Below are 24,490 nucleotides of genomic sequence, written 5' to 3' on the forward strand. Positions count from 1 at the left end.
GCGGCACTCCATTGCAGGCTTGGTGCACATCATGGGAGCTGAGTCTAAGGAGGTAGGCGTCCATTTTGTGCAGCAGGGGGAGATCCTGCTGACGGGAGATCGCTGGAGGATCATTGTATCGCTCAACATCACGGAGATTTGTCAGGGAGTCACAAATCTACGCCTGCATATCGAAGACACCCAACAGACTTGGTGGAAGGCAACCAAACATATTCCCGATCTTGGGGTGCATGAAGGGTTCCTGAGGAGGCTGCTTCAATCTGGGCAGAAGCTAGAGGCGGCCGGGCAGGCCTTGATGGAGCTTCTACCAACCGGCCGAGAAAGGAGGGGACTCCTCAACAATGGAGAGAAATTATTATGTGTAATATTTGGGACAGCTGAAGAGGATGATGTTGACCACCTTCGATTGAGCCTGAAACACACCAACCAGAGGACAATGGAGGTGATTCACCTGCAGAAGGAAATGCTGACAGTGACAAGGAAGTTGACAAGGCGAGCAGAGATGAACTCTGCCAACATCAAACAAATGACAGAGAAACTGGAAGAGAGTACAGAAATCTTTGCAAAATGGATTGATAATATAGATCATAAGGTTAGCAATAGTGAAGTAATACTTAAGACTTTTGTGAATGTAACAGCCAAACTGCAGGACTTAGAGTTAGCCATTATGTTAAGTTTAAGTGACTTGAATAATTTGTTAGCCACTCTTGAAAAGGTGTCACAGGGTAAATTAAGTGTTGGCTTGATATCTCCTTCAGAGATGAGAGCTTTGCTTGTAAGGGTTCGCTCAAGATTACCACAGGAACTGGGGCTGATCGCGGGTGCAGAGGAGGCTTACCCATACTACCAGGCTGCACAGACTCGAGCCATGTCCATCTTAGGTTCAATCAAAGTGTTTGTAGATCTTCCTTTAACAGCAGCAGGTAGACGCTTTACCTTTTTTTCGCGCGCATGCACTACCCGTTCATGATCCTGTGACCAATTTAGTGACCCGGTTCCATCTGGATGGAGAGTTGTTACTGCTGAGTGAGGACCAGCAGTGGTATGCCGAACCGGACACCGAATACCTGGCCAGGTGTTCTTCAGGAGAACCGACCATCTGCCCAGCTGAACTGACCATCTTCAAGAGACATCATCTATCCTGTTTGAGTGCCCTGTACCTGGGAGAGGCTGATGACATCTTGCAACTCTGCCCCAGAACTGCTATCCTGGGCACTCCACCTGATACCTGGGTGTGGGACATCCCACGACAGATCAGGGTCTACAGCATCCAAGGAGAGAGATGTCTCAACTCACATTGTCGCCATGGCAGCGAATCAGAAGTCACACACACCATAATCCATGGGCTCCGGGAGGCGAAGGCACATGCTGGGTGCATGATGTCCACCGATCATTACGAACTGCTGCCAGCAACCCGGCAGGTGGGCGAGGTGCACCTGGACAAGTGGATAAACACCTTGATTGCACCTACTGCTTTGATCCTGACCACTCAAGGCCAGCCAAGCACCAAGGAGGTGCAACACCTGCTGCAACAAGTGATGCGGAGAGGTTCATACTGGCAAGAGCCAGCTGGACTGCCTGAGGTGCCATTTGAGGAATTCCAACAACAACTGGAGAGGTGGGACCAGGAACAGAACAACGGTTCCAGAACAGCATGGGGGCTCATTCTTGGAGGAGGTGCACTGGTGGCAACCCTCCTGGCCGCCATCCTTATGAGACGACATCTACACAGAGGCCTTGGAGTTCAAAGCCAGACTGGGGTTGAGAGGTCTGCCAAGGATGACATTGCTGCAGCCACACCGCCGGGTGGTGCACCTAACACCTCAGTGGAGGCAATTGTGAGGCAGCTGAGGGAGTCCCAGCTGCAGGAAGACCACGTCTGAGTGACCACATCAGGTACCGACTTACCAGAGCTGGAGGACCAGCTCTTCTCTGGAGGAGGGAGCTATGTGAGAGTGTGGAAGACAATTTAGTTTTAAGTTAGTCATAAGATTAGAGGTATTGGAGGTATTAATTATCGTAAAGAAGAATGTGCTGGCTGTACTTTGAATGGCATCGGTCGATGTAGGCAGCAGAACTGCTGCCTCAGCGGTCAATGCTGTCTTCCTAGTTGCAGTCCACGACAATCCCACTGTGTAATTGTCACTCGGAAAGAAAATTAATGTTCTTATTCATTTTCTCTTCAACTGATAATTCGCTGATGAATCGTTTGAGGGCGCCAGCTTATGGACCAGGTTGCCAAGAGTTTTCCATAACCTGTGGAAAATTTCGGTGAGCTCTTGGTCAGTCAGTGGGCAGCTCTCGAGATTGAAGGATGGGTTCCTTAGTGGAGATGGATGTCGTGATTGTGTTGGTGTGGGGTGAGTGACTGAAATTCAAAACTATTTTTCACTTCTGTTTTTCGGAGGAACATTATTCAAAATTTGAGCAACCTATTTTTATTTTAAATTTCAAACTTAAACTTTGTAACCTGTGACACTCAGAGTTACAGCCGGCACGTTCTTCTCCAGTGTAAATTTGTTAGGTTATTTAAGCAAAAGAATGTATTCAATTATATTTGAGAACTAAATTTGAGGTTAGTTTATGGTTAAATAAGGAATTAAGATAGGGTGAAATAAGACAACATTTGCTAATATGAATTGTAGAACAAATGATTGATTTGGTTGAGCGACCTCACTAATTTTGCTCTAGTAGTAGGAGACAAGATATCTATTTCACATAATTAAGTTTTTGATTTCTTGTAATTTTCTGAAAGTTTGGCTGTTGAAATGCTAATATAATTAGGTTATCCCGTTTCAGATCGATAGTATCATTTATAATTGCCGTGCTATTTCCTGATTAGATGCATTTCAACTGTTATAGTATTGTAATTATTTCAACTATTTTGCTAAGGTTTCATTTAAATGCTAATTCATGTTATACCGTTTTAGATCAAATGTATCGGTTTTAATTGCTGTGCTATTCCATGATTAGATGTATTTCAACTGTTTTAGTATCGTAACTATTTCAACTAGTTTGTTAAAGTCGAGAAGTTAAATTTGAACTCCCCAAGTGGATTTATTGTGGGAGCAGTTAATTAGTTCCACAGTGTAAAAGAGGAACAATTCAGCGATTCCTTCTTGGAAAATATATTAAATTCAAATATATCCAGCAAAAGTCTTGGGAAATTTATTGAAGGTCACAGTAGAATAATAGTGTCAGTTCTGGTCCTTATTGGTTTCCATCCTATTTTGTATTTATTGTCCTATACCAACTTAAATCTGAAATAATCTAAATTAATTTTTTATTATTTTGTTTTGTTGTTGTTGAAACTTTGTTAATACTCAATAGTAGTTTAATTTTGTGGGTCCTGGGACAGACCTAACCGGTAGTGTAATTCTGCCCATTCTGTCCCCTTCTAAAGGGGAAGAGGTCTCCTTGTACCTTGGCAGTCCTTTGACCTTATATTGAACCAACATAAAAAAATTTTTTTTTTTTTTTTGTTGGAAAACTTTAAATTTTTTTTTATTCTTCAATTGATTCATTTACTTGATCTAATTTCAAGTGATTCATTACTTGTGGTTTATATGTAAGTTTCAGGTTTAAGGAAGTTTTGCCCCACAGGAAGGGCATAGATTATAATAGATTTGACTCAATTTTCGGTGTTTCTCTGCTGTCCACCCCACCAGTATTTGGTTACATATTGTATTATTGTCAATAAAGGTTGTTTTACTACTACTTCTACTACTACTACTACTCATCCAGATTCCTTGAGGTTGAACCACCGACCCTTACTCAGGAAATTGCTTGAGCAAGCAGAAGAGGAAGATGAAGACGTTCAACTACAGCCACCAACACCACCTCCTGCTGAAGACAACATGAATGACTCAGCAGCAGCGGCATCCCTGCAGCCAGAGCAACAAGCATCTGCAGCACAGATACCGACTATTTCAAAACTATTAATTAAGGTTGATCTCGATCTAATCCCTGAATATGATGGAGATCCAATTGAACTCATATCATTTCTTGAAGTGGTAGAAACTCTACTAACTGGATACTGTACAAGTGACATTATTGAGCCCCAGCCAATCACTTCTGTTTATTATTTCAAATTAAGAAAAGACTCCATGATATGGCCAAAATTGTAGTTATAAACAGTACTTGCTAATCAGTTGAAGAAGTAATCACAATCTTGAAAAACGATTTTACAGACAATCGATCAGTGCATCAACTAATATCAGAACTTTTAACACTTAAACCGAATCCAAAACAACATCCTCTAGTATTTGTGAATACACTTGAAGAAAAACGTACCACCATAATTTGTAGGCTCAAACTTGATGGTGTTCACGGTGAATTTTGGACTTTGTGACTATCCAACTAGACAAGCAAGTTATCAATGTTCTTCTTGAAGGACTTCCTTACCAAGTAGGAGCCCACCTTCAAACGTTAAGAGTGAAAAATCTACAAGATGCAAGACAGGCTATCATTAGTGAAAGCAACGCTGTTCTAAAACACTTGAAATTTTCAACCAATGTTTCAAAAATGCACTAAAAAAGTTACAATACCCATGATAAATCTTATCACAACAACAACCAATCTAAATTTCAAAACTCTCAACATGTTCAAGCAAACAAACAACAATCATTTCCAAATCAATTTCGTCAAAACAATCAACACCAACAGTTTCAATCTCAACAATTCAAACCTCAGAACTTTCAACACAGGAAACACATCAGAATGTGAATAACCAGAATAGATTTCAACAAAATCAAAATCGCCAAAATACTGACGTATCAATGCGAACCGTTTTGAATCTAAGAAAATCAAATTCAGTTCATTTGACTGAACCAGTTGAAACAACAGAAGAAGTCGATAACTCCAAATTTCAACAGCTATCAGACAAAGTCGACAAACTTGCCAAAGCTTTCCATGATTTTTTAGGAGCAGACAACACTCAAAGCAATCAGAGGTGATTGAAATGAGCTATTGTGAAAAGAACGAGTTGCCATTCCTGTGTGTAAATGATTGTAAAATACTAATTGATACTGGATCCAAATATAATTTTGTAAGAACTGATGAAAAGACTTTCCCATGTATTAATGTAGAAAAATATGAATTCAAAATCAAAACACCAGCTGGAGAAGCTACAGGACATTGGCGTGTTAATTTGAATTTATGTTCTGTGCATGCTAGTCTAAGTAATAAATTGTATTTTGTACATGACTTTAGTTCTAATTACAATATTTTGCTAGGTCACGAAACCCTCAGTAGAATTGGTGCTCAAATTGATTTTCAAACAAATTGTATGATTACCCCTGACAAAACATTTATTTTGAACGGACTTACTCCTGTTAAAATTCACAAGGGAATTAATTCTTTGAAACTACCCTTGATAAACAGATCAGATGCGAAGCTAGGCATTACAAATATACCAGCTTTAGAATTGAATGAAATACTTGTAAATGTAACTGATAGAGATTTTTGTGAATTTGAATATTTTTCTGATGTTGAAAGAGATGTAAATATTGAGTGTCTTGAAATCGAAGAATGAGAATTAATGGATTGTTTTCCTTCTGAGAAATCCTTGACTCATGACGAAATCTCCCAAATCATTCAACTTGACCATATTGACATACGTGACAAAGAACAAATTGTAAATTTAGTTCATGAATTCCAAGACATACTAAAATTAGAAAACACTTTACTGACTGCACCTCACTTACTAAAACATAGGATTGAGACAACTGATGATTCTCCTGTATATACCAAAAATTATAGGTATCCCGTAGCTTTCAGAGATGACATAAAAATCGAAGTTCAGAAATTACTTGATGGAAAAATTATCTGACCTTCAAATTCACCTTACGATTCCCCACTCTGGGTAGTACCGAAAAAGCTTGACAATTCAGGAAAATGTAAAGTATGTTTAGTAATTGACTACCAAAGAATTAACGACAAGACAAAAACTGACAAGTTCCCTCTCCCAAACATAGAAGACCTTTTTGGAAAAATTGAAAGAGCAACTTATTTTACGAGTTTAGATTTAGCATCTGGCTTCCATCAACTCGAAGTGGAAGAAGCAGAATATTCCTAAAACTGCATTCAGCACAGACGACGGTCATTACGAGTTTGTAAGGATGCCTTTTGGCCTAAAGAACGGACCACCAAGCTTCATGAGAGCTATGAATCTTATATTTGTGACACTCCAATTGCATTAGTGTATATGGATGACATAATATTTTTTTCTGACTCATTTGAAGAACACCTGAAAGATTTGAGAAGAGTATTCAAGAAATTGAGAGATTATCAATTGAAGGTTCAATTAGATAAAACAAACTTTTGTAACATGGAATTATTGTTTTTGGGACACATTGTTTCAAAGGATGTAATTCGTCCTAATCCTGCCAAAATCGAAGCTGTCTCACAGTTTCCTATACCGAAAACCGTTAAAGAAATGAAACAATTTCTTGGTATGGCCGGATTCTATAGAAAACTCATTAAAAACTATGCAAAAATCGCACAACCTCTAACTAGAGCCTTGAGAAAAGACGAAACAATCAATGTCAACAATACTGAATACAAAGAAGCATTCAATAACTTGAAACAAGCTCTGTGTAATTCACCCATATTGACATTTCCAAATTTTGAGAAAACATTTACTCTGACAACAGACGCATCAAATTATGCTATCGGCAGTGTCCTTTCACAGATCATAAATGGATCCAACCTCCCAATTTCATACGCATCCCGTACTCTCAATAGAGCAGAATGTAATTTACCAACAATTGAGAAAGAGTTATTAAGTATCGTTTGGTGCATAAAACATTTTCGACCTTATTTATAAGGGAGAAAATTTGTTGTTAAAACAGACCACCCATCCCCTTGTTTGGCTCAGGAACTTGAAAGAACCAAATTCCAAACTCTTAAGATGGAAACTTCTTTTGGAAGAGTACGATTTCACTGTAGAATATTTAAAAGGAAAATCGAATGTAGTCGCTGATGCATTATCTCGAAATCCGATTAAAGTTCCAGAAGTACTGAATAACGAAATAATTGACTTTCAAACTCTTGTTAATTTAGATTCAGAAGAAATACTTCAACTCAATTCACCTACAAATTCTCTTGAAATACCAATGGATGAATTAATGAATGAAAGTGATCTTGACCTAGATCAAGTACTAGCAGATTTATTTCCAAATCAAAACCTGAACGTGCCTCCAGATCAAAACAATGAAATGGAAAACGACAATGACTCTTTAGTCACGATTCATTCACAAGAATCATCTGATGACTGAGCCGATATAGTAGGCAACAGTTCTCCAATCAACAAAGAGAAATATCAAATTGTCCTAAAACGTGGAAAATTTGGAATTCATTTTATGAAAGTGTTCAATAAGAACAGAGTCAACATCACTGTCTCATCGAAAAATGATATTTCAAATAACTTACAGAAGTTGAAAACTTATTTCCAACCAGATATCACATACGGTATTGTTTTCAAAAGTCCTAACAAGAAATTCGAGCCCATTGTGGAAAGCATTCTCTATTTCTTGATTGAAAAACTGAAAGAGGCAAGTCTTCTTCTTCTTCTTCTTTATCTATCCCAATGTGCCGTTTTCACAGCGTTGGGTGGTCGCCTCGGATCCATCTTCTCCACTGCTCTCTGTCCGTATCCATTCTCTTCAACTGATTCACGGTCTTGCCTCTTTCTGCTGCTATCCGTGAAACAGTTGCCTCCCATGTCACCCATGGTCTTTCTATCGGTCGTCTGCCTTGTGCCCTGGCCTCCATGTATTGGCGAGGCTTTCTGTTTTCGTCCATTCTCAGGAGATGTCCATACCAGGAGAGTATCCGTTCATCGATTGTTGTTTCAACCACTTTAATGTGTAATTCTTCCTTTATGCAGTCATTTCTCACTCTGTCTCGTCTTGTCTTCCCAACTATTCTTCGGAGACATTTCATTTGGACCGCATTCATTTGGCTTTTCTCTTTTCTACTGACTGTCCAACTTTCACTTCCATACAATAGGATGGGCTCAATGATTAAAGCATAAACTTTTGATTTTACTCTCCTACTCATCTCAGCCTTTCCAAAAATGCTTCTACTGAGTGAATAGTATGCCTGCATAGCTTTTTGAGTCCTTTGTCTAACTTCTTCTTGCAGCTTGGCACTGCAGTTCATGTTTGTGCCCAAGTACTGGTAGTTGTCAGTCTGCTTTAATGGTTGGCCATCGCACTCAATTTCGATTTCCTCCACCTGTTGTTCAGTTTTCCTTACCATCATGACTTGGCTCTTCACTTTATTAACATGCATGCCTCTTTCCTTGAGTGTTTCATTCCATTCTGTAACCGCCATTTGCATCTTTTCAGCCGAGTCTGTTATGAGGACTATGTCATCAGCGTATGTCAAAGCCTGACACTGAACTGGCCTGAGGTTTCTCATGCCTACGGTTGACCTCCCTGTTCTTCTTCTGCATATTTTTATCACTTCATCCATGAATATTATAAACAGTAGTGGGGATAAGCTGTCTCCTTGCCTCACTCCCTTTTCCATGAGGAATGGAGCCGACGTCTTACCATTGATTCTCACAACTCCTTGTATTTCTTTGAACATAGATTTGATGGCCTGCATGAGTTTCTGGGGCGTTCCTTTACACTCAAGAGCACTCCATATTTGTACTCTTGGTACTTGATCGAAAGCTGCCTGTAAATCGAGGAAAGTCAGGTATGCTGTCTTGCCTCTACTTATCCACTACTCCAATATTGTCCTCAGTGAGAAAATCAGGTCCTGTGTTTGCCTGTCTGGTCGGAAACCGGCTTGCTCCTCATCTAATTCATTCTCAACATGAGTTCTGAGTCTACTTTCCAGGACAGATGAATATAACTTGGCAATCACATTAATCAAACAAATAGCTCTGTAATTCTCACATTGTGAAGAGTCTCCTTTTTTTGTAAATTGGGATCAGGATATTCCTTTTCCAATTGAATGGAATCCTCTCTAGCTGCCACACAACTTGGAAGAGCTTGGTTATTTCACATATTAGTGTTTGTCCTCCTGCTTTCACCATTTCAGGTACTATAGCATCCTCTCCTGCAGCCTTTCTATTTCTCATCTTTCTGACTGCCATCTCTACCTCTTCAAAAAGTATACTTCCCATTGCTCCATCTTGTTCCCTTTCTACAAACTCTCTCTGTGCCTGTCTGTCTTCCTCTTCCTTAAATTTATCCTCTTAGAACTCTCTCCACACCTCTAAAACTTCATCTACGTTCACTTTCAGATTATTCTGGCTATCTTTTATGCTCCTCACTCTCCTCCCATATTTACCTCTCAGGTGACGAATAAGTTTCCAGAAATTTCTGTTGTCATGTCTAAATTCTTCCTCAATTTTTCCCCCAAACTCTTCCCAGCTCGATTTCTTTGCTTTTGCTACCAGATTTTTACAAGAATTTCTTTCCCGCTCATAGACTGCTCTGTCATCGAGATCTTTTGTACTTTTCCATTTTTTCCAGGCCATTTTCTTTTGCTGCTTCTTACTGCTTCTTTTTGATCTCTTGGCTCCACCACTTGGTACTTTTTACACCCTCCTTGATTGTTTTCACTCCACATACCTCTCTACTGGAGTCTATTATTGCAGCTTTCAATCTCTTTCATCTGCTCTCCACCTCTTCACTATCCGCCAGAGGAACCTGCAATCTCCTTGCTATCTTTTCTTGGTAATTTTCTGCAATGGCTTTATCCTTTAGTAGCTCCCACTTTATTCTTTGATAGCTACTTCTCTTACCCTGCCTATTCTGGATAAAAGCTGTGTCTGCTACCAAGAGATAATGATCTGTGGAGAGCTCTGCTCCCCTGATTATCTTGACATCATTTACGGAGCTCTCCAGTTCTTTAGGGATCAAGAAATAGTCAATGAGGCTAGAGCCTTGAGCAGACTCAAAACTGATTTGATGTATTCTCTTATGTTTGTAGTATTGTAGTATGAATTGGCTACTATCAAATTATTCAGAGCACAGAGATCAAGAATCTTTTCTCCATTCGTATTAACCACTTCCTCTCCGCCATAAGGTCCTAAGATTCCTTTGTTTGTGTAATTATCTTGACCAACTCTTCCATTTAGATCTCCCATTACTATCGCTCTCCTTCCTATACTTTCATTTGCGTCAATCTGTTTTTGTAGCTCTGCATAGAACACTTCCTTCTCCAGCAAGTCTGCGTCCTCTGTTGGTGCATACACCTGGATAAGAGTAATCAGTGTTTCAAGATCCAGACTTAGTGTTATTATCCTTGAGCTGACTTCCTTCCATGATGTTGCCTTCTTATCCATCTCTTCTGTCACAATAAATCCCACTCCTTCCTTTGCTCTGTCATTCATTGCTACTCCTGAGTATCTAAGTACATAATTTCCGTTCATCACCTGACTTCCCAGTCCTTTCCTCTTCACCTCGCTCATCCCGAGCACTGCCATTTTGTATTTTTTCATTTCTTCCACGATCTCAACCTCCTTCCCATTCAGTGTTTTCACATTCCATGTTCCAAATCTAATAAAATTGCGTTTCCTTTTGTTAGTCCAATTATCCAGTCCAGTTCCGAGGCTATTTATATTACTTTGAATCCGTTTTAATCTGGCGTGTGGGGGATTAGCCCAACGACGCCTTCTCGGAGCACTTCTTCGTCTGACTCCTACCCTTCAACCTGTCCGGCTTGGGTGGCCCTACCGGTAGTTACACTACCGCCGGCATAGCTCTCCGGGTCACTGGAGTCAGTCAAACTACGAAATTCAAAATTTATAAGATAAAATTATCAGATGTAACCGATGTGGAAGAACAGAAAGAACTCGTTTCATCTTATCATGAAGGTAAAACATTCCATCGAGGAATAAACGAAAACTATTTGAAATTGAGACGTAATTACTATTGGCCCAATATGCATAGCGATGTAACGAATTATGTAAATAATTGCCCAGCATGTCTACGTACAAAATACGATCGAAGACCTGTTAAAATCCAGTATCAAGTAACACCTACCCCAATGCGACCTTTCGAGAAAATTCAAGTAGACTTATTTTCGTTCGAGTCCCATAAAGTGATAACCACGCACGATTGACTTATTTTCTAAATTCTTCCAAGCTTTTGTGATTGATAATGTTAATGGCCATGCCATAACGAAAGCGCTGAAAGATTACATTTCAAAATATCCAATCACCGACACAATGTGTATGGATGGGGGAAAGGAATTTGATAATGCTCTTGTCAGACAATTTTTAGCATTATATGAGATAACACCCCATTATGCTTCATCTGGACGTCCTGATAGCCAAGGTTCGATAGAAGGTGCGCATTCCACTCTGGTTGAATTGCTCACTGTAATTGGAACTGAAATGCCACAAGCATCTTTCAAAGAGAAACTAGACCTTGCTATTATCACATACAACAACTCTTTGAATTCGACTCACCAAATGACCCCACTAGAATTAACTTTCGGCAAATTCAAACATTTCAATACTTTGGATAAAACTCCAGTGCAAATTACTGAAGAATTAGCTGACAGATATTTCCATGAGTTGGAAACTCATCAAAAAGAAAACTGATCAAGAGAAAGAAAAGAGAACAGAAAAACTTAACAAAAATCGTGAAGAACCCCCAAATTATTCATATGACGTAAGATATGTGAGAAGTATTCAGAACAAGAAATATCTCCCAAAATACTTTGAAGCAATAAAGATAAGTGAAAATACGTATCAATCTAAGAAAAGAACTTTGAAACTTCATCCCAATAGATTGAAACGAAATAGGAAAGTGAAAAAGAAACGTATTGTTGCAGATAATACTGCTTCTTGCTCTAATCCTCCATTACCAACCCCTGGTACAAGCGTACGAGCTAGTGGACTTGACTCATACCAGTACAAATTGAACGACATATCTACATAAACGAGACATTGACATTCTTACATTATTCTGATATAAGTAGCATTAAGTTAGAAATTAAGGATTAATTAGATTCTATTGACAAGTTGCAAAATGTATCACCATCATTGAAAAAACTTATGATTCCCTTCATGCAAATGCGTGACAATCTTTTCGAAAAATTAAGTTTATTGTATCCTTCATCTCGTAAAAAGAGAGGACTGTTTAATGGATTAGGAAAAGCTATTTCCTGGTTTACTGGTAACTTAGATGTAGATGATAAAATGAATTATGATCAAATTATTAACCAATTATAAGAGAATGAGAAGATCCTTATTGAAAATGAGAAGAAGAATATTGTTGTAAATAATCATTTGGTTGATAAGTTTAATTACGATTTGAATAGGATAAATAGTAATAATGATTTGATTAAGAATGTGACTCATTCACAAGCAACTGTATTGAATCAAATTTTAACTATATCTTTGATCAATTTGAATCTAGAGTTAATGGAGATCAAAGTAAATGCATTATTAGATAGTATAGAATTTTGTTCCAATTCGAAAATTCATTATTCGATTATCCATAAATCTGACTTTGTAAATATCACACTTTCCTACAGAGGAAAAATTGCTAGTGAGAATATGGAAATTAAGCACAGTTCATTGTACTATCTCTGACAATTTTATTACATATTTTATTTCCGTTCCCATGAGAAGCGCTATGCTTGATACCTATCGTCTCATCAATATTATCCTGTATTCCTTGATAATCATTTTTATACAATAAATGTCAGTGAGAAATTAATTTCTGTAGCTGAATCAGGCTTAGTGGTACTAGACCAATGTCTACATGACCTCAACGCCTCTTATTGCCGAACAATGCGTAAAATCAATGATCTTTGTATTGAGGATATCTTAGAAAATAATGAATTGACCAATTGTCAACGTAATTATATTTCAGAACCTATTCCTTTTATAAAGTATGATGAATTATGTAATTGTATCTATGGATATGGTCAATCACATATCAAAATCAATAATGATAAAATAAATCCTTCAAAATCATTTCTTATTCATTTAGATAATGGTGATGTAATGAAAGACCAACGTCTTCCTTCTACTTTCAAAATGTCTAAATCATTTAAATTGACTAATATTCCTGAAAAGATTTTATTGATAGAAGAACTAGATAATATGAAAACCATGTTAACCTTTGAGAAACACAATAGAATAGAATAGAATAGAATAGAATGACTGCCTTTATTTTATACATGGGAGGGCGAAGTTAGGGCGCAGTCGGCCTTCTCTTACACTTGACCCTCCAATACAATACTAAATTATAATTTAACAAGCAATACTCAGTAAAATAAAATAAAACAAAACAATATTTTTAATGAAAAAAGTAAAAAAATATAATTATAATGATAATAAGTGGAATAGTTGAATAAACTTAAAAGTAGAAAATTCTTAAAATGTAAAATAACAAAGATCTGTTGGGAAATAAATACAACATTTATGACGGAATATATGGATAGGATCGACGGATATGGATAGGATGGACGGATGGGATCGAAGAAGCAAAAAAGAGCAATATGGCTAGAGCAATATGTAGAGAATTATAGATTTAACGATTTATCTTTGTTTAAAGATTATGGTAGCGAGAATATAATGTATTTGTTAGTTGCTATTTCTATTTTTGCATTGGTTTTTATAGTATTTTTATACCATAATCATGCTTCGAAGCCTAGAAATGTATGATTGTTAGATACTCCACAACAACCCCCAACTTTGGTGTATGCTATACCCAAATTATGAACTTTAAGTCCAATCATCGAGGACGATGAAAAATTTTGGGGTGGAGGAGTTATAGGTGTGCTAGTAGTAGTGAGCATAGTCAGCATTAGTATTCAATAAAACCAATTAGCGGCCTGCGCGCCGTGCTTAGTCCGTTTTCATTCTTCAACTCTGAACGTCGGGGTTATGTCCGACGATTCGGTGGATAAAATTTATTTTTAAAAACTTTTCGTCTTCTTAGACAACCTTAACTCCAGTATACCTCAGTATAACCCCAACACAATTACTTTTCATTAGACTAGTAAAGACAAATTAACCCATATCTAAGAATTTACTAATTCAAAACGTGGTGACAAACTTCAATAAAGTACTTTCAGATTTGAAAAGCAGAACAAAGTTTTATCATGATAGAACAGCATTGACCAGAAATAATTATTTGAATGTAGGTGATTTTGTTATGTATCGAAGTAATTATTCTTAATTATTTATAATAAAGTATAGAATTAGACATTATAATACAGTAATAAAGCCATCAATGCTATATGCCAGTGAGACCCTGAATCTCAACAGGAAAGCTGATCTAGAAAATTTGAAGAAAGAAGAAAGGAAAATAATTAGAAAAATTCTAGGTCCGAGATTAACTGAGAATGGTTATAGATTACAGAAAAATAGCACAGTTGACCAACATTCAAATATTGTAACAGACATGAGAAAAAGACGTCTAAAATTTTATGGTCATATCATGAGGCTCCCTGACCATAGAATCACAAAAAAATAGTAAAATATGTAGCCTCGCTTGCCTATGGAGGAGAATGGATTAGGAATGTTAAGAAAGATCTAGTTTTGGCAGGAATTACTGATGATGAAATTAAAAATAGAAATAATTTCAAAACAAAAGTGAACAAATGGGAAATTATTCCAGAGATAAAAGCACCAAGAGTTGGCACAAGATGGAGTGAAGAAAGAAAAGCTGCATTTTCTCAGAGAATGAAAAGCTGGTGGGCGAACAAGAAAACCGCCAAGTCTAATAAAAATCGATGATCATGATTTTACTCAGCGTCTTCCACTTCGGGAGCTCTACGACTAATAATAATAATAATAAAGTATAGAATAAACTGAGGGGCCTAGATGCAAAAGTCACACTCTCCACTTTTCCAAATTTTTGGGAAACCGCGAAAACCTGTTTCATGATGATAAAATAAGGATATTGTTGCAAGTTTTTTTTTCAAGCAAAGCTTGAAACCATACCAACTACTTACACAGCTTCAATAAGTTGTTGAATTAAATAAAACAGGAATTTAACTTTAAAATACACAAAGTGTGAGTTTTGTAGCAAAATTTGGTTAAATGTGAATTTTGAAGCAAACTTACATGGAGAATGTAAGTTTTGTACCAAAATAGATGGGATACAACTAGAACCAAGAAAAATAAATCTCAAGTGATTTGTGATAACATTCTTACCAGGAGGAATAACCATAAAAAAATAAACAAGAGTATTTTCATACATGTTTAATACATAGTAAAAAAACAGTCCATAGCAGTAGAAATGGGTACGCGCCACCTTAGTCCTCCGACACACCCAGAACCTGACAGGAGTGGACAGCGACTATCTCATCCATCGACACCGTACGCCAGCGATAGGGAAAGACTGTTTTGAAAGAGTCTCGAATTAGCGTGTGCGTTAGGCGCCAAAACCGGACACTTTTACATTCGTACAGAAACGACAAAGTCAGACACATCGAATCTCTGACACTTCAAAAACAAGACGGTCAGGTTATACTTCTTGGACGGACTGTACTACACAGAGCTGTCTGGTTTTCAAACAATGGTATTGTTCTGATGAATCCCCACATGTAGGCTATTCTTAACAAGACCATTGACAATTTATTTCTGAAACCTATCACTCTTTTCTATCCCTCTTCGTAGTAATATCAGGCGATGACTTATCTTGTAACTGTATAATTCCTATTTATCAGTCCTGCAGTTATTTGGAGCTTAAATAATAGAACTATTAGTAAATTTCTTGACACAAAACAAAAATAACTTCACTTAATAGGTCAATTGTCAAGATTAGTGAGTACACTGAAACTTCTCTATAATTCGTAGTTTTGTCATCAAAAACACTGTAATTAGTATTCCCATAAAGATAAATACACTAATATGCCATAGTAACACCAGTAATGAGTTCATCGAAAATTATGCTACAGTAACTAATAACTCCAGTGATGAGGAGACCGAAAATCACATCAACTGATGAAGTGAATTGGAAAAAAGGGTGTTGTGATTTATCATTAGTAAGCTGGAATATTAATTGCATGCAATTACCACAATTTACCCATTTATTCATAACAGCTAATGCTATTTAAGAATAATCACATATACTGTCCTTAATGCCCCGAATTCAGCTGATTAATATACAAATTTTACATCAACTCGCTTTCGTTAATGTCTGTCTGCCTGTCCAGGTATTGTTTGTTTCCAACATAGCCTATATGTACTAGATAATACAACTTGTGATAGCAATAACTTTAACGTTATAGTAATTGGTATTATTAGTTTAGGGATTTTGAATTCTGATTGTGAATTATTTACCCATACGGAGTGAACTTTAAAGTTCTATGGATTCACATATAATAATATAACTAGAGACACCCTTGGTTGAAGAACTCGCTCATGAAAAGTTGTATTGATCTCTGAGATCTTTTACAAGTATGTGAAATTAATATTTAACAATATTTTCTTATATTCATTCATAGAGGCTATATTATGAATTAATTATGGGCAATGATGGGATCAGTATCAATGATATAATTTTCTCGTATTTTGTTTTATCAGCCTCGATATTGCAGAGCTTGATATATAATTCGTCACCCTCCAAAATTCGTATTAAATGCTTGGTCCCGTAACCTACAAATTATATAGGTTCTACTGTGTTGAATGTAGTCTAGGCCTACTGGAGGGTTAATTACTCGAACATTGAGAATTTTGAATATAATAAAATTATTCAGTATTGTTTTTCATTTTCAATACTGGAAGATATATAGTTATCATTTCCCAAAATAGCGGGAAAATGTTATTTTTTCATGATAATATTTTGATGATTGATTTTTCTACGTTTCAACGACGGGATTTGCTTTTGTCTGTATGTATGTTGGCATGTTTGTAAATTAGCTTTTGATGATTACAGCTTGGCAATGCTCTCGGTTTTATTTATAACAGGTAATATTGTCATCGTCAATATACGCCAATCAGTCATTGGCCGTTTCAACACTTACGATTTCTTGTCACGGTACCGGTTTCTTTTTTCCGATGTCCGAAGGGGTGACATATGGGGTGACATATTGACAATGAGATCGGTTTATGAATGCTGTATGAGGTCTACTGTTCATAGAACTACTAGCTACAAGTATTCAACTGCAGAAGTCGGAAATAGACATTTCATTTTACTCATGGAAGACACCCACCCTTATCTATCTACTTCACGTCTATGAAGATAACAATATCAAAGAAACAGAGTTGAAAGTACAAAGACATAGAGATGGAAATTTAAAAGTGAATGAATTGTTATAATTCAATTACTCAGGTATATTAAAACTGACTACTTTAGCATTTACCTGATTAATATTACCGCAATCATTATGTTTCAAATTCAAATTTGCGTTGCGTTGCTGTGACTCGGCTGCTCTCTGCACCTATTTTCTCGATTCATGCAATAACTTCAAAAAATAACGTCAACAAACTTGGTGACTCAACACATCTGTCTCGTTTTCAACTGACAATGGCAAACTCTCTCGATCAGCTATTTTCAACTGACGATGAAAAACTCTCTTGATCAACTGTTTCCAACTGACGACGGAAAACTCTTTCAGTCAGCTGCTACTCGGTTGATGAATATTATTACCGTACCTAATCATTTTTAAGTTCCCTCAGTGAGTTATCCTAAACATGAGTCCTAATCCAAATGATGATTTTTGTATCACAAACTCTATATTTCAAACTATATACTATATTTCAAACTTAATCAAAATCGTTAGAGCCGTTTTCGATTTTCATCAGACATACAAACAAACTAACAAACAGAAATTGAATACGATGATAAATACGTCTATAGTAACATCCATATGGGAACGTCTGTTATAGTAGACTGCACAAAACTAATCCGATGTTAGTTGGAAGAGCTGAGTACCTCCTCACCCCTTACCAAAAACTTTGCCAATTCTTCAGGTGTACTGTATTATGAAAATATCAATATTAATTCTTACTTATAATCAGCTGCCTAGTGGGCCTAGGCCCCCCTCAAGGATCAGATAAATAATGAGAATGCCGGTCTATCTACACGAATCCTTAGAGTCTCATAATGATTTAATACTTTTCTTTATCAGCAGTAGTATAATTCCTTCTACAGTATCAACAATGTAGCAAAATTGCCTTGAAAGTATGGATACGGGTACAGAGTAATAAATAATATATTTTTCTCTGTGGTAAAGTTTGAATACAGAATGAGTACACTTATTGATCAGAGCACAATAATGTATATGTTATACATTATGGCTAATATGAATGATAATAGTTTTGAACAATTTGTGAGTGACTTATTGGATGAGCCTGTAAATGATGACGATGACATTTTTTAGAAGGTAGTTCATCTGGATTAGAAGATAACAATGATATAATAAGTGATAATGAAAACAGTGACAGTGAACAAAGTGCGGAAGAAATGTCTGATGGGGATGTGAATATGGAAGTAGATGAGGAAATACCAGTGCGTATCTATATTGTAAAGAATCAAGAAACTCTGTGGATGAACCAACAGCCACTTTAAGCTGTCAGAGTCAGGTCACGGAATATTGTACCAGCTAGACATGCTCCAGGAGTGAAGCCTGCAGGTAAAAATGCTCTGACACATATACAAAGTTGGAGTTTATATTTCACTGATTAAATTTTACAGAAAATTGTTGATTACACAAAGATAAAAATTCGACAACTGCAACCACAGTACAGCAGGGAACGAGATGCTAAAGAAACAAATTTACTTGAAATTAAAGCTGTCATTGATTTATTATATTTGGCAGGGGTAAAGAAATCATCTCATGTTACTTTGAAAGATCTGTGGGAAACTGATGGCTTGGGCCTTGACTTGTTCCGGTGTGTAATGAGTCTTTCTCGCTTTGCCTTCTTATTATTAGCTTTGAGATCTGATAATGTTTTGACAAGAGATGACAGAAAACAATTTGATCGCCTTGCTCCTGTAAGGGAAATTTTCTCCCAGCTGGTAGAAAATTTTCAAAAATATTTTTCCCCAAGCCACTTTATGGTATTGGATGAAAAGCTTGAGGCGTTCAGAGGAAAATGCCCTTTTCGTCAATTTATAAAAAATAGCCTGCTAAATATGGCTTGAAAATATTCTCTCTTGTTGTTGTCCAATTGTCATATACATACAACATGGGGATAAATGCCGGCAAACAACCAGAAGGCCTATTTCAAGTTTCAAATTCATGAAAAGATGTCACATTGAGGATGATAAGAGTGATCGAGAATTCAGGATGCAACTTGACAACCGATAATTGGTACACCAGTGTACCATTGGCCATTGAAATGCTTGATAAAAAACTAACATTAGTTGGACCTCTTCGAAAAAATAAGGCAGAGATTCCTCCTGCGTTCATTGCTAAAAGAAAAGAATGCTCAAGTATATTTGGTTTTGACGAAAACAATGCGACTTTGGTAAGCTACTGTCCAGAAAAAAATAAAAATGTCCTTCTAGTTTCCACGATGCACTGGACCACTACACCAAGGTACAGGTGATAAGAGAAAGCCGGAGATTGTGACATTTTATAAAAGCACAGAGTGGTGTAGATACAACTGATCAATTATCAGCTTTATATTCTGTATCACAGAAGACTCGTCGATGGCCCATGGTTATATTCTACTGCTTACTGAATACTACAGGAATAAATGCTCAGGTTATTGTTGCATCGAATAAGATGTTTGAAGAAAGAATTGCGAGAAGAAAGTTTTTACAAGAGCTTGGCACCAGTCTTGTAAAGCCTTTCATGGAGACAAGATTGCAAATGAAGAGTCTGCCAAGAGAATCCCGGTCGCGAATCAAAAAGTATTTGTCTGTTGCTGAAGAACCTACAGCGCCGACAGAAGAATTAGCGAGAGGAAGATGCAGCGAATGCCCACAAAGTCAAGACCGAAAAACTCCTTTTTCATGTGAGACATGTTTCAAATTAGTGTGTAAAGAACATAATATGAAAGTTTTTTGTGAAGATTGCATTTGAAGGATAACTTAACATATGTTTTACTTTATTGTTTTTCTGTTTCGATTTATCACATAATACAGTATATGCAATTTTCTAATAAATATTTATCTAAGAATAATTATTATTATTTAATTTTTCTAACCTGCTGCGCAAGAAACTTTACATGCCTGTACAATTCAAAAATATAAAAAAGCTACATGATAACTTCTCATTTGTTTTTATGCAAATAGATAATTTATATAGATAAAAGAAATGGAGAACAGGAAAGCGAATGGAATCGATGAAATACCAGCTGAGATATGGAAGAGTTTGGGAGATAAAGGAATTGAAGACATTACAGTCTTGTGTAATATGATATATAATACAGGAGTTTGGCCAGAGGATTCCAATTCATTGACTGTGATGGTTCCAATTGGAAAGAAGAAAGGTACATTGAAATGTGAAGAATACAGAATAATTAGCCTCATTTCACATACAGCTAAGATACTTCTAGTTTGTCAGGTAAAAGGGGGGTGAATATTGGAGGGAGAAGGATAGAATGTATCAAGTTTGCAGATGACATGGCTGTGCTGGCTGAAAATGAGCGCGCAATGAATGATATGTTAAAACATATCAATCACTGTTGTGAAGAGTATGGGATGAGAGTGAATGTGAAGAAAACAAAAAGTATTGTGATCAGCAAGACTCCAAAGAAAGCAACAATCAACATAGGATTGCATCACATTGAACAGGTGTCATCATTCAGGTACCTTGGGTGTATGATTAAAGAGGATATGCGATGTGATTTAGAAGTAAAAGTGAGAATTGCAAGAGCAAAGGAGGCATTCAGCAATATAAGAAGATTGGTGAGTAGCAAAATGCAAATAGAACTGTGGAAGAAGATGGCCAAGTGTTTTGTGTGGAGCGTGGCTCTCTATGGAGCGGAAACCTGGACTCTCAGAAAGCAGGAAGAGAAGAGATTGGAGGCCTTTGAAATGTGGGTGTGGAGGAGGATGGAGAGGATCAGCTGGATGGATAAAGTGAGGAATGAGGAGGTACTGCGTAGAGTAGGAGAGGAAAGGAATATTATGGCAGTGATAAGGAGACAAAAGCGGAACTGGCTGGGACACTTGCTGAGGCATGGTGGACTACTTGTGGAGACAATGGAAGGGACTGTGCAAGGAGGGAGGGTGCTGGGACGAAAAAGATTGATTGAGTACTTTATTTATGTAGATTACAATATATACTGTCTTATACACTTATATACAATAGCTTACAATACAGCAAAATTATAGATGAATTTACATGATCCAGACTAAGAAAATAATTATTGAACTGTATATGATATGAAAAAGCAATTTGTAATATAATAACTATAGATAATAATTATATTGTTATGCATCTACATAAATTGGCGGAGCTTTGGACATATCAATGTCCATTCTTCAGAAAGAATATTAAAAATATCCTCCCCACTAACTCTCTACCAAAACGTTAATCTCATTATTTAAACTGAGGATTTATTTATTAATTGAAATATTGTAAAAGTTTTAATCAATATGAATATTTAAGATAAAAAAAACAGAAAATTGATAAAGTAAAATAATTATATAGGTAGATAAGATCAAATAATTGATTAATAAAATGAAGTAGGCTGAAAGTAGATCATGGTAATCAGCTTTCAGTAATATACAGCAGTATGCAGTGGATAATTGAAATAACATGAGTTTATATAATATATATACAATTCGTTCTATAACAGGTTTAAAGGTTTGTATTTGTGGGATGGGTGGGGGATGGTTGTCATGTGATCATTCTAGGGCCGGACAGTTTCAGTCATTTGTTCCAAAAGATGTTTTTTTAAAGTCAGGATGAAGCTCGCTCGGCTCTCGATAGATCTGATAGAAACAGGAAGTGTATTCCATGCACGACAGGCACTGACTAAGAAGGATTTTGTGAAATAGTAGTTCGATGCATCCTTAAAGTACTTTCTCCGGTTCTAGTATGTGAAGCATCTATCCTCCTACCTTCAAAGACAAATTTGAAATCATCTTTAAAATAGTTCGGATTACCGTATTTCAAGATATCTCTAACAAGCTTGACTATTCGAAAAAATCTGGTGTGGTACACTCACACAACTTTCCTTGCTCATATTACGATCAGACTTTTGTATATGTGTATATATAATTGTTTTCAGAGTACTTTTTCCTTTGTGTAAATTGTGAAATTCAATGATTTTTTTAGTCGTCATTTTTTTAAAGTCGTCAAAACAGCTGTTCTACAGATGAAATATCTCGACTATGTGTTCTTTTTATGAACTGCTCTCCTACCTACCTCATGCACGAGAAGGAGGTTACAAAGTCCATATCTCAAGGATGGGGTGGACCCCCTTATTAGTTTCCCAGAAAGGAGACTCATGCCAGTTAATAGAGCTGATAAATAACTATACAGAGTATGAATTTGAAAAAAATCGGTCAAGTTATTTTGAAAAAATCGTGAAAAACATGGTTTTTTAGTAATTATCCGCCATTTTTCTCAAGAATATTACGGAGCTCCTGCAATTTTCCAAGGAAAAAAACTCATGTCATTTGATAGGACTTATGAATAGCTACCCATGGCTTGAATTTGAAGAAAATCGTTAGAGCCGTTTTCGAGAAAACCGTGAAAAACCTGGTTTTTGGTCATTATCCGCCATTTTTCTCAAGAATATTACGGAGCTCATGGAATTTTCCCAGAAATGAGACTCATGCCAGTTGATAGTGCTTATGAATATCTATCCATGGTATGAATTTGAAGTAAATCGTTAGAGCAGTTTTCGAGAAAACGGTGAAAAACATGGATTTTTAGTCATTATCCGCCATTTTTCTCAAGAATATTACGGAGCTCCTGAAATTTTCCCAGAAATGAAACTTATGCCAGTTGATAGGGCTTAAAAATAGCTCTCCATGGTATAAATTTGAAGAAAATCGTTGGAGCCGTTTTCGAGAAAACCGTGAAAAACATGGTTTTTTAGTCATTTTCCGCCATTTTTCTCAAGAATATTACGGAGCTCCTGAAATTTTTCCAGAAATGAGACTTATGCTAGTTGATAGGGCTTATAAATAGCTATCCATGATATAAATTTGAAGAAAATCGTTAGAGCCATTTTCGAGAAAAACGTGAAAAACATGGTTTTTTAGTAATTATCCGCCATTTTTCCGCCATCTTGAATTGAATTTTATTGAATTTCTTACTGTCGGGTCCTCATGGTATAGGGACCTTAAGTTAAAAATTTCAAGTCGATCGGTTAATTAGGAATGGAGTTATCGTGTTCACAGACATACACACACACACACACACATACACACATACACACACACAGACCAATACCCAAAAATCATGTTTTTGGACTCAGGGGACCTTGAAACGTATAGAAAACTTGAAATTGGGGTACCTTAATTTTTTTTGGAAAGCAATACTTTCCTTACCTATGGTAGTAGGGCAAGGAAAGTAAAAAGCCATTGATTGGGAAGCTTCAATGTTGAACTAGCAATGTGGGCTGGGGTGATATGATCATGGTGTTGGAGAGAGTAGACGAAACGTAGACAATAATTTTGGCAACGCTGTAGTTTATCATTCAGAGTGACTTGCATATCGTTAAGAACAGAATTACAATACATTAAATGTGGGAAGATGAGAGATTGAACCAATAATAATTTAATGTTTCTAGGGAGAATATCGTGCATTTTCTTCAATGCATGCATGGCTGAGAATACCTTTTTACAAGTTTTGTTCACTTGTTCTGACCAGTCAAGAGTATTATTCATAATAATGCCTAAATTTTTAACTGAGCTACAGTAAGGAATGTCATTACCATCTACCATAATTTTGTGAATCGATTCAAGGTCAATATTGTTTATAAGACGAGAATATCCAATAATAATGGGTTGTGTTTTGATGGGATTAAGCTTAAGGCCATTTTTCCTTGTCCATTCCACTATCGAATTGATATCCTGATTCATTATTACAACTGTTTCATTCATTTTTGTTATGGGACAGCTTAAATAGATTTGAAGGTCGTCTGCATAAGTATGGAAACTGGAGAATTTGATAATGGAAGAAAGGTCATTAGCATACAAAGTGAAGAGGAGAGGGCCTAAAATTGAACCTTGTGGTACTCCATGCATAACGTTTTTCCAAGTTGACTTTTTGTCACCGACAGATACACATTGTTTCCTACCTAATAGATAGGATTTAAACCAAACTAACGAGTTGTGACTGAAACCAAGAATAGCCAACTTATTCAGAAGGACTGTATGATCAACAGTATCAAATGCTTTAGAAAAATCGAATAGGGTGAGGATGGTGCATTTTCATTGGTCCATAGCTAACCTTATATCATCAGTGACACGGAGCAGAGCTGTTTCAGTTGAATGGAATTTTCTAAAGCCCGATTGAAAGTTATGAAGCTTACTAATGTTGTCTAGAAATTTTACAACTTGAGCATGAATGAGTCTTTCTAGCACTTTGGACAATGCAGGTAAAATACTGATTGGTCTAAAATCCTCAACTTTATTGGGTGATG

At 36.6% G+C, this 24,490-nt stretch overlaps 1 protein-coding gene across 1 annotated transcript; it reads right to left on the reverse strand.

Annotated features, from left to right (window-relative positions):
* Positions 1-9,877: 9,877 nt before the first annotated feature.
* Positions 9,878-10,447, reverse strand: LOC111052026 (craniofacial development protein 2-like). Its single transcript, XM_022338628.2, has one exon. The coding sequence runs from the start codon at positions 10,445-10,447 to the stop codon at positions 9,878-9,880; it is 570 nt and encodes a 189-aa protein (XP_022194320.1).
* Positions 10,448-24,490: the final 14,043 nt, after the last annotated feature.

Source organism: Nilaparvata lugens, chromosome X, assembly GCF_014356525.2.
Source record: "Nilaparvata lugens isolate BPH chromosome X, ASM1435652v1, whole genome shotgun sequence".
NCBI classification, from domain to species: domain Eukaryota; kingdom Metazoa; phylum Arthropoda; class Insecta; order Hemiptera; family Delphacidae; genus Nilaparvata; species Nilaparvata lugens.